This window comes from Genypterus blacodes, unplaced genomic scaffold, assembly GCF_046128005.1.
Source record: "Genypterus blacodes isolate CSIRO-AG114 ecotype Tasmania unplaced genomic scaffold, CSIRO-AGI_Gbla_v1 ptg000007l_1, whole genome shotgun sequence".
In the NCBI taxonomy this organism is placed as follows: Eukaryota; Metazoa; Chordata; class Actinopteri; order Ophidiiformes; family Ophidiidae; genus Genypterus; species Genypterus blacodes.
Window position 1 is genome coordinate 4318714 of NW_027466821.1, and position 12491 is coordinate 4331204.

The following is a 12491-nucleotide window of genomic DNA, read 5'->3' on the forward strand; positions in this document are numbered from 1 at the left end:
CAGCGGAATTTCCCTCGTATCTACAACTCTCACAGGAGGATAAATTGTAAATTATTTTTCGCATGTTGGCCAAGAGAATAAATTTGATTCCAGAAGTGATATCAGAAAGTCAAATATCAAAATCAATAACTCAACAAAAATCTAGTTTTAGCGGTCACAACCTCTCAACTTGTGTATCATAAACCTCACCTGCCTGGGCTTTCCTATACCAGTATGTTATAATAACGTAGTTAGCTGTAAATGATGCATGATGGGAGAAAAGCTTGCTCAGCTTACTCAATAATGCATATCCATGCGGCCCAAAAAATTCCATGCACCCGGATGTCATTGTAGAATTCAAGGTCTTTCATTTGAATTTGAGGGAATGACATATTTTCACTATGGGGCATAAAATAAAGCTGCATTTATTATAGGGTTTATTATTTACACAGTGCTGCAGTTTGCTTCTTTATTCTTGTATAAAGTCATATCCTGGAACATTTCTTTTGTTGTGAAAATAAAATTGAAAATACTATCAACCATCACCTGACATAACTCCCTTTAAATTAACATACTTAGTTTCCAAAAGGCAAAATTCAGGGGTCAAAAAAACCTTCTGCAGATCATAAAGTATATACACAACAATCGGTAAATGGGAGAATGTGATCTGGATTCTTATCTCCTCGTGCTGTCTGGATTCCGGTTGTTGGACACAGGACACAGGAGAGATTTTAGCTTTGACTCAAACTCCAATTCTTAAAGTCAGATTGACAAACCCCGGATTTGGGAACATGTGGTGTCCTAAGTGAAGTGTGGTACAGACCCTTGGTATTAACAGCTCTATGAGGAGGGAGAGGGGAGGGGAGAGGGGGTAACCAGCATTATACTGTACCTGTGGAAAACATCACTTGGAACATCATTATTATCCTGAGCTCTGAATGTGAAAATATCATGAAAAAATAAGGAACCTTTAAATAAATAATAACCGGAGCGTGATAAGGTAATGATTGGAAGCGATACCATTTCAGATTTCCCACATCCAGCAGCCTTTTAAAAATTTCAGCTATGCGAAGGAGGAAAATGCAGCGCTGCAGTATTTGGAGCCAATTTCCAGATCACGCTCCATTGTCTGAATTATTTAGAGCTGGCGCTGCTCCGTTCTCTTTTAATTGCATGTGACATTTTCATGAGGTGTCCTTCTGCACGGAAACTCGGCGCTGCTGTGGTAAACACTACATTTAAATGACTGCGTGGAACTGTAGCGCTGCTGCAGCTCCGGCAACTTGAATTAATTATATTTCCCTTTCGGTTGTGTTGTGACGGCGCTGCAACGCTTCCCGGCAGCTGTAACAAACAACTACTGAGATAAGCAGTGATGGAAACGGAGCCTGACAAAGATCTTCAACGACAGCCGAGAATCACAGCGTCTCTAGGGTGCACATGTTGCTGATTTACAGTATTTATCTCATTTGGCATGTGGAACTAAAGGAACATGACAGAAACTTGGGAAAATAATTAGGAATTGTCTATTTTTGCCTTATGTTTATGATTGTTAAGGATGTGCAAGTGACTTATATCATTATAAAGTGGATATTTTATATTGACAGCTTTGTGTCAATCATTGCTTGTAGGGCGAAGAGACAGTCCTGATTTCACTCAGTGGGCACAGCGGTGTACAAGGGAGAGGAGAGGTTTTTTGCACTTTAAATCAATTAAATCTGCATCATCCCCTTTAAAAGAAAGGCCAAAGGTCACAGAGGTTAGATAAGTCCTGGTTATAATGTCAGTTTTAGTATCAAAGTTGGGAGTTGAACCAGCGCCCCACTTTTTGTTTCCGTTGTGCTATTTCAAAGTCAAAGCGCTCCTTGTTTTGAGTCATGTGTTCTCTGCCACACACTTCTTCGTGCAGAGCTTGTTATTTAAAATTTATGACGTTGTACTTGGATTTATCAAACTTTGAAAGACACAGTTCTGCAAAACACAGCAGCAGCAGCGAGTGTGAGTGTGTGTGTCTGAGTGTGTGTATGTGTGTGTGTGTGTGTGTGTGTGTGTGTGTGTGTGTGTGTGTGTGTGTGTGTGTTTCTCCCGGCCGGGGGGACGCAGTGTGTCCAGCAGCCGGCACTGCGGGGCGTAAAGCTGGACTCTGGCTTGGCAGGACAGTCCGGCCCCCCTGTGGAATGCTTTTCTCTGCACACTGGCAGTGGAAGCTGAGTCGGCATCCAGCTTGGGCTCGAAACCCAACCAGAGGAACCGTGTCCTCCCCGAGCTAACCACGTCCTTTACACACACATCACAGGACGCTTCTCTACCATTCATCTGAGCGGCTCGCCTCACTCACTGTCTGGGTTTCACATTTGTCTTGTTTTGGGGTCGACAGTGATGAAGCTTCCTCCTGACTTACCTGCATTATTTTGATGAATGAGTAAAGACAGGAGGGAGCGTTTGAGCCCATAATTCAAATGGAACTTGAACCCTTCTCTGTGTGGTTTTAGTATTTTTTTAAGGAACATACACACATTTCCATGCTCATATATTACATTTCGGGCTTAATTTGGAAGCATTTGCGGCGATTTCATGTTCGAAAAGTGTCACAATGTAACAGAAACAAGGGAGTATACTAAAACTAAGCAACTCAAAAACTAAAGAAATGTATTGCCACTAATAGTTGGTGTTTTGTGTTTGTTCCATGCTGTTCCATGTTTGGATTGACACATTTTTGACTGACTGACTGACTCAATGCAACGCGAATAAAAGGCGATATTCACCTGACTTGACCTCACACCCCAAACCAGGAGGTGTGTTACCTCGTGGAAAACATTCATGGATGCAATTCATTCCTTTGTGACGTGATGCCACCTCGAGGGTTTCTCTCTTGCCAAATCTGCTCTTATGTCAGCTCCCTATCGAAGAGCCGATATGTGTATATGACAGAGAGAGAGAGAGAGAGAGAGAGAGAGAGAGAGAGAGAGAGAGAGAGAGAGAGAGAGAGGGAGTCAAATCATCGCCTCTGGCAAAACAAGTACTGAATAAATTGAAGATATCACAGGGAATAAAACTGTGTACTTTCCTATTTTAGTACAGTTGGTACTTAGCATTCTGGCGTTCCAAAAATGGAACAGAGGGTGAACAGGTTTTCCACACTGTCGTTAAATTAGTTTAAACTAGTGATTGGAAAAGTAATAAGAGCTGAATAGAGAAATCTCAAAGCTCATTCTAAGATATGATTTATTATTTCATTATGATTTCTCTTTCGAGGTATTTTCAGATTTGCCGCCTTGTTATTAATTTATACAAACATTCTTATTCAGCTCCATCCCCAAAGCTCTGTGGATGGAGCTGAAGTACGCAGATTTGGAGGAGTTATTCCCTAACTGGCAACCTGAAAGAGTTATTTTCTGTAAAGAAGAAATGTGTGATGTTTGCGCTTTGATAGCATTTTGTCAGCAGATCGTGTGTAAATATGAAAACAAACCGGGTGAATCAAAATGTGTGAGTTTTCCACATCGTGCGAGCCAAAGCATCAATCACCGTGCCAACGTTTCCTGACTTGCTTAATCAGAGCATATTTCAGCGCCGCGACAGAAACACAGGAAGGAAATCTTTTCTCGTTTTGAGTTTTAGCTCCAAATTCCACAAACAAACCCACCGGGGGCCGCACGCTTCTCCAACAAGGCGTATCGCACACATATTTGATCCACAAACAGCAGTGAATAAAACATAGGTAAGGTAAATCCGTATGTTCAACATAAGGCCTCCTTTTGTTATCTACCCCGGAGAAAAGCACTGCAGTCGACATCGTCCAAATTTATGGTCTCATTTTATCCTCCATCCATAAAACATTTAGATGACTTTTTAAAGGCTAATCACCATAAAATTGCCCATGGAGAATGATTAATTTTGGCACTTTTTACCTGTTTTGCCCTCATGTAAATGGACAATTAGTGTAGTTTTACTGCCTCACAGGACAAAATGGCCATTATATATCTGCCTGTGGCCGACAGGCTCGTTGATCCATACCAATGAGATTCCTTAGCCAGGAGCAAATCCTCATTCCCAAGCCAAAACTCTGCCTTTGAAACCAAAAATCTAATTTAAAGATGCATGGAGTGTATTACAAGATATTAGAGGAGACATTTTGGGATGTAATTTCTTCCATCAATTACGCCCCGCGCCATATCCTCCTCCTCTCTACTTGTTTTAAAGTGCTCTTATCTTGAAGTAAAATATCACCTCGTCCTATAATAGCAGTTTTTTCCTCCTCTCAGCACTAATTTCTTTTCTGTGCACTTCTCCGTTAGATGTTAGAGGCAACAGGGACAGTGAGAATAAGATAAGTGTTGACTGAAGCAGGAAAATGACAAATCCGAAACCAAGAACACAGTTGATCAACATTGGCGCTTCCTCTCAGACAGTATTGATTGCCGATTGCTTGATCTTTGACATTTCAGTGTTATTTCAGTTTTCTGGAACCTTCAGTAATTCTTTCATGCCGTCAAGTCACACTGATCCAAGTTGAAACCTTGCTGCAGAACTGTCCTGCACACAGAGTGAAAACAGGTACTGTCTATTTAAAGCATAGGGGAGAGGTTAATGCATCATCAGCTGATGATAGCAAGGACAACAAGTATATTTCCCTTTGAAATGCACTGCATTAGAAGCTTGGTACAAGCATCTGACAGCTGTACCTAAGTACCTTTCACCTCTGGACGTGGAAGTTGTTTCTCTAAACACTTTGAAAGATGTTGTATCCATGCTTTTTAAACAGCGTCGCTTTTAGTTAAAATCTGACAAACTCCCTCTGTGCAGGAGCGGAGCGGAATGATTCTATTTGTGACGCTTTCATAAGTCAGAGGAGACAGAGTGCGACTGCAAATGATGCTTATACTTCACAAAGCCGTTATGGATGATAATTACTTGTTTGCAGCCAAGTATTGACTCCAATACAGCAAAATCATATATTACAACAAGTAGAGTGTTTAGATAGAGAAACTCACATACAACCAATTTGCTGAATTCTTGTCTTTTTTTTAGGACGATGAGGACGCATTTTGTCTGAAACGGACATAATTACAAATTCGGAGTGCGGTGGTGCATCAGGAGAAATACTACACATATGAATTGATAGTTATGGTTAACATGGGGATCAGCACGTGCAGTGTCTCTTACGGTAAGTTACTGTGCTCCCAAGGGTGCCGACAGCAGTTTGCCTTCTTTGATAAGGTGCCTCTAAATGCAACGTATAAGTCAGTTTTATTACAAAGTGCAGAAAGTGCAAAGGGTTGTACAGAGCAAGTCGCAAATTCAAAGGCATATGACGGAATATATATGTCAGATACCGAGGTCACAGTAAATAAGGTTCCAAGGGTTTTATTCCACTGAGGGCCGAGTTCCTATGCAACCTGTGGGCGTTATTCTCCTGCTGCCAGAACTGAAATTTAAAGCTGTAATGTGTCTTTAGGACTCAGAGCAGATAAGATTAGACAAGAGGTCCTAACCCCCACGTTCCTGCCAATTCATTTAAGAGGAAATTGTTGACGAAGAACTGGAGAATGTTTATTTTCAGTATCATGTAAATGCACATATTTATTTTCATGATTTTCGGTTCATTCACATCAAAGCGAGGTCACGGATATTGATTTTGTGTCTGTTGTAGCATTCTGGAGATATTTGGTGAACAACTTTGAATGGTTTATAGACAAGGTTATATTTGACATTGACTATGCATACAAACGGCTTATTGTCCATCATTTAAATATGTCCTCTAGGGGGCGATGTGATGGCTAGAACAGAAATCCTCCCTGGCTAAAAATTGCTTTCTGGGCTTTAATTGTTGAAGAAAGACAGCAACAAAATTGAGTACATCAGCATTTAACTTATGGTGCATGAGCTTGTGATAAAGGAGATGATACGTGAGATTTCAGACGGCACAATCTACCCGTCAAACGAAACTGAACCAATGTTTCAGCATAATTGCCCACCTGTAATCACAGAGATGCCTCGCCGCGGAAAATGCGTCGGAGTGAAACAACGACAGGCGAAAATACAAGGCTGTGAAAGCCAAGGCGACGTTTCAAAGGGATCCATTTCAACGGCCGGTAATTAAAATGAATCAGACGAACATTTGAACCGCGCTTTTTGGAACTGAAACCTGACAAACTCTGTCTGTTCTGCCTATATCACGGTCAATTAGGAACAAACACACAGGTGGAACAAGATGTCAAATGAAGCTTATAAAAGTTTGTGTCGTAACAAAGGATAGACGGTTATGTGAGATGCTCAACTGTCAAGAGACAAGAGAAAGAAAATACCATTTAACAGTAAAACAAAACGATTTGGCAGGCACAATTGAAAAGGAACTTGTGCTGCTTTGTCTTGGAAAGTTGTAGTTTTTGTGCTCCACGGAAAATTATATTTTCTTCATTTCCGGGCACGTTTCTGGATTCCTCTCATCGCTTGGAATATAACAGATTTGGAGCAGAAGAAATATCACCCGAGGGAAATCAGGGTCTGTGCCGGCTATCAGGGAGACGCTGAAGATTATTCTGATCCACTTCCTGCCTGAAATGCAATCAGCGCCTCGCGTCGGGACTGCTGTCAATCAAAAGCCACACACTTTAAAACACCAGGCGTCCATCTAATTGGTGGACAAAACTAAGAGAAGTATACATTTTCCATCGCAACCCATATGGACATCTCTATGGTCCACCCGCAGCATCGCTGAACACACCAATTACCTGAGGCTGCATATTGTCAGTGGGACTCCAAGAGGTGAAACATGTGGGTTGGCCTCCACTTGTAATGTTGCTGAGTTGCCATAATTGATCTCCATGGGTTTACTAGTGACAACCCCACAACACTTTTAATGAGGCAAGAGGAGACGAGTTTGACTCCTTTCAAAATAGCTGTTTCAATCCAATTACATCCCCATTTACCACTGTGGCATTTTGGACGTGCTGCTGTGAAGTGATATATTCCCCTCCAAACCTTTCACAGAGGAGATAACAGCCACTGTACACCTCTGCTGCTAAAAGGTGCTCCTGCTACCAATCATTGGCATTTGGACAGAGCCGAGCGTTCACTCAAAGGTGTCCACTCGCTTGTTTCTGCCTCCTGATTGCCCTGTCCGATTTAATTCCGCGTCAACCTCTTATTATCCCACTAAGTATACTACCACGTACAATACAAATATAAGGTTTATTCCTTTGAAGTTACAGTTAGTCAAACAAAAAGTTGAGTTTAGTTGTTGTGAGCGGTTTTGTCAATTTATGTGTAAATTGAGTCTTTTCTCCTAAAGTTGCAGTGAGTTTTTGCACTAAAATCCATACAAAGTCTCAACCACAGCAGGACATAAACATTGGAAGGTGGGCATCAAAAATAAATCAATACATCCAGCTGAAAAATTGTTAAGAGGTGTCCAACCCTGTTGTGAACAAGATGGCCAGAATGATGCTGGTTTGCTTCCCATGTATAATGGTGTGTGTGAGTGGTGCCAATGCCAATTTGTTTGTGAACCAACCGTTAAGAATTCAAGTAGACGGCACAAACACAGGAGTGAAAACCCCCAGACAGTCATTTACTCTTTTGTAATTGAACACAACAGTGCAGTTAAGCGACAGGACCTTTCACGTTCCTTCTCAAACATTTCCTCCTACATCATGACAGACATAGACAAGAGGACAAATTTTAGCATTTCCTGGTCCTCTTTCCCTTGTTTTATACAGATAAGTTCTCCTTGACAAGATAATATAAAACACACAGCTGCAGATCAATAATGTGGATTCAATCAGGCAACAGACAAACTAAGCAGCTAGATAAATAATGCTCCTAAGCCAATATGTGACTCGGCCATGGATTGCATACTATTAAAAGCCAACTTAAGAACATCTCTGCATGGATGGAGTGATGCTAAAAGTGTTAATCTTAAAGATGTTGGTTTTGTTGTAAAGTACCCACCTGTGGAGGCTTCTGCTGGCGCGCTCATCTCCCAGACACTGATCATAAACACCATTAGTAGTAGAGCCCCTTTGCTGCTTCTGATTGCTTGTGTGTATCGCTCGCTCATCCTGGCACAAAGAAAGAGGAGTGTTACTATGAGCCGTGATCGACTTGATTCATCGCTGGAGCTGTCGGAATTAATTTCATGTTTGTCAGATGTGGAGAAGTGTTCATTAAAAAAGAGACATATTTAACACTTTGACAACAGCAATCATCACATTAGTTCCAAGACAGAATAAATCTGTATTTTAAGCTCCATTTATACCTTCGAGACATGTCAGCTGGATAAGGAAAGAAAGATGTTAATGCAAATGGAAACCACACAGCTAGGAGACATTTGCAAGAAAAAAAAAGCCAAAAGTTGAAAAACATCACCCAGCTTCATCTTTCTGTTTGTTGTTGTTGGTGATCAATGAGTATTGACCACTAGTTGGCAGAATTAAGTGTTGATTGAAAACGCTTAAAGGTGGTAAAGGTGCCTTAACTGTGTGAATCGCCAGATCAGACTTGGAGGACAAACAGCACAGAGAGGGCGCTGATCTTCTCTTAATGTCCAAGAAAAGGTATCGACTGTTCCTCCTCTCAGCCCTAAACATGAACTGAAGCTGCGATGGCGCCCCGCGAGAATGCTCACCCTCTCTTTGACTCTACGGCAGGAGCGTGAACAGAAGGTGAAGACCCTCTGCTGCCCCGGCAGGCTTCCATAAGCCTCTTCTTGATTCGTGCGGCGGGGCGGACGAGAGAGCAGGCCGCTCAGTCAAATCCACGTCCCTCCACAGTGCCTTCAACCTGCACTCCCTCTCCTTAATGAAGTGTGCTGGAGCTGCAAAAACCATCTGGCGCGCATGTTATCATTGACAGACAACGATCAAATTTCAAATGGGATGCAGGAGCGGTACGGTAATTACTGGAAGAGGCACGGTATCGTATGCCGCGGGCGTACACTGTTACAAGCTGCGTTTACGCCTTATTTACCGCCTCCCGCCTCTTATCTGCCTGCCTCATTGACATATAGATTGGCTAAACCTCATTGGGGTTCTCGGATTATTCATGTAATTAAGTTTATTTTGGCAAACAGCATATGACCTTTTGCGGAGATGATCTTTTTACACCTCTAAGTGTCACGTAGGCATTATGAGCCAGGGCTGAAAATAGCCGTTGCAATAACAAAGAGGGACGTTTGACGTGTACACCCACAGCCGGACGACTGTCATTGTGACATTCAAGCGATGGAACTGATTTTGTGTCCTCTTTACCCCCAAACTGCCTCGTCTGCTACAATAAGAAATCCCCTCCATTTCCCTTAATGCCTCTCAACACGCAGGAAGTGTCAAACATGTTCATATTTTATTTTACTACTATAATGCTTTATTTCATAATGAAGCAATATTTCAAGCACAATATCAGAAAATGCAGTATTAAAGTCATCATTTCAACAATTTGTGGTGTGTGGTTATTTATATATTTACATTTCAAGAAAATAGGCATAATTTGTGGAAATAATAACTTTATTTTACAAAAATAAATCTAGTATGAGATCATTTGACTAAAAAGTTAAAGAGAATAAATGTCATAAATATGATATATATTGTGATAATGACTACAAAATGCAACAAAAATGATTGCTATATTTGAGAATAAAGTTTTAACTGGATTAGGAAATAGTCATTATACAGTACTATGAGAGTAAAGGACAAATGTTAAGAGAAAATATAACGTAATTTTATTTCTAATGGGTGCCCCCCTTTTTCTTCTCTTTAATGATCCTTACCAAATGGCAGAAAATTCCACAGAGGCTTTATTCAGCTCCAACACATTTAAAAGAGAATTTGAGTTGGTTGTGTGAGATATGTTCGATATCACTGCGGCGTAATAGTGGGGTTTATGTTAGCCTTGTTGTGTGTATTACAGCACTGCAGTGCTGATGTTCACCTTCATTGAGGTGGATTTATAGCCAACAGTTAGCCAATGGGTTTGATATAATAGCAGCCAGTCAATGCAGCTGTGTAATTCACAGCAGTGTGCGTGTGAAAAGGGTCAGTGGTGACAGAGCGTACGGCACAGAGCTACAGCATCATTTGTTGGGTGCTGTCTAAGGGTGCAATTCTATAAATGACATCTCATTGTCCCTGAATGTGCTATGTAGCTATTTGTGCCTGGACGTGCTCGGCAGAGCGAATCACTGATGATTTGTTACAGTTTGAGGCCATTTTACATCTTGACCTTGGTTTGCAGGTTTCTTTAGGGACAAAGACTCAGAAATGCTTCAAGCTTCCTGAAACGTTTACATTTCAGCAAATTATCAGCTCTTAAGAACTACTCTTCCTCCCCATTTAATGTTCAAAACACTCAAAAAGAAGTGAAGCATTTTACATTTCTCAGATAATAAAGTTTACTGAATAATAGTGCAAATGAGAGTCCAATAAGGAATCTTGGTACAGAGGTTGGATTTTAATGAAAATATAAAATGGAGGTATGACAGGAATGTGTCTCAGCATAGTTTTTCTGCCAACTAGTGGTCAAAAATTGAATAAAGCTTATTCAAACGTCACCAGAACGTACAAGGCTTTTTCTCCATTCAGTCACTGATGTATATTTGCAATTCTTACAAATCACAAAGATCTCACAATTTCTGCCTTAGGGGTTTCATTTTTCAGGACTTCGGAGCATTCCAGTGTGTTTTTAGCATTCAAATTGCCAATTGCAACATTTTTGAGATTTTACATTGCAGATAAAAAACTAACAAAGTGTGTTTTGGAGGATGGAAAAAAGTCACACTTATTCAGAAAGTGTATACAGTAAACGGGAGGTCTAATTGTGCATTTTACTGTGACAACGCTTCATGTATAATGCATGTCTTTTGTCACAGAAATTGCCCTGAGGTGAAAACGCATAATGCATGCCGATGATTGCCATAAGCATGACACAAGAAGCAAATAACAAAAATGCAAAAACAAACAGAAATAAACTTATGCTTCAATGAAATCTGTAATTATTCCCTGATTGTCATTCTCCCTTTTGCCAGTGTTTCCATCTGCACTTGAGGACACTTTCACACTCAAATGAACTCCTTTATTAGGGAATAATACATATTTCTTGCACTCGTACCACCTCAGCAGTTCAGCTGGATCTCGTGGAGATTGGACTTTTATCCCTTTGTTACGAGTCGGCTCTGTTGTTGGGCGTATAAGCCTGCGGTGTAGATCATTGGCTTCCCTTTCAAGAGTACAAAGTGAATTTGTTTAAAACTGAATGAAGCAATAAATCCCCTTCCTCTTGCTCCGCGACTTTGATCATCTCAGCCATTTCCTCCCTCCCTCCCTATGAAACAAATTGAATGGCAACAGACCAATGAGTCTGGTTTTTAAAAGACTGCACTTGAGGCCTGACCTTGGCGAGCGGACACACTTTCTACAGAGAGCGTTCACGTCCAAACGACTCCTACACACACACGCACACACACGCTCTCTCACACAGAGAGAGACAAAAATAACTTAACAACCACAGCAAATTCCTTTCCACAGCGATTCAAACAAAAGTAATAGAGGCATTTGCATACTGCAGTCATGCTGTCAGCATTAACTCAACCACAGTTATTTCAATACACCTCTGCAAGAACGCTGCATAAATTAAAAGCAAAGCTAATTACATTCCGTTTGTTATGATTGTAAATTAATAATGCAAAACAGTCAAAGCATACATTAAATCAACATTACCAGGAATTAAAGTGTTTCGTATGAGCACCATCAGTGGCACTGGATGAATAAATTGAATCAAAACAGGTGAAATCTATGGAAATTCTGTTATTGTGACAAATCATACACAAATGAGGTGTGTTTATTACTGGCCAAGCATACACAATATATACCTGGAGCCATTACCTCATCATCATCATCGTTTCATTCTGCGCCGACTGCAACTCTTTCTCAGACATATAGCACCGAGCTTCCCCGGCACGCTCGCCCAAGTTGTATTTAGACATAATTAGCTAAAATACATTTCCATAATGATTTTCCCTGTGACACGGACACACTTGGCTGGTAGCAGATCGTCTGCAAATCCCACGTTTGTATGCACGGGCAGGTGAGGGCTTAAGGAGGCTTCGATTTGATGAAGATTCTGTACTGTACGTTTTCTTTGGGAGGTAAAGCCAAAATCACAGGCAGGTAAAGGACATTTCAATTCAACACGAGTTTAAATTAACACCAACAGCTTTTCAAACGGCAACGATGACGTGTGTTTGAGTGAGCGCCTCAGCCATCTCTCTGGGTTCCCACGCCTGCACACCTGTTCCTGATTTGCCAATTAAGGCTCGTTAGCTCTTCATTTGCAGCCATTTTCCCAGTTTTGTAGAGCATGTTCCTGTTTTCTACCTTCTTTTAGACAAAGATACAATATTTTGATGCGTTTAAAACTTTGATTACACTGCAGTTAAGACCTTTAAATTTGAATCTGAGTAACAGACTGAAAGATTACAAATAAATCATTTTATTGAGGCGTGTAAACCTCTGAAACAG

At 40.9% G+C, this 12491-nt stretch overlaps 1 protein-coding gene across 1 annotated transcript in view; it reads right to left on the reverse strand.

Annotated features, from left to right (window-relative positions):
* LOC143002493 (chemokine-like protein TAFA-2) overlaps positions 1-12491 on the reverse strand; it is a 41019-nt gene that overhangs the window by 9581 nt on the left and 18947 nt on the right. Inside the window, exon 2 of the mRNA XM_076152627.1 lies at positions 7933-8042. Within this exon, the coding sequence (XP_076008742.1) occupies positions 7933-8041 (109 nt within the window). The 5' untranslated portion in view covers position 8042. The remainder of the gene's footprint in view (positions 1-7932; positions 8043-12491) is intronic.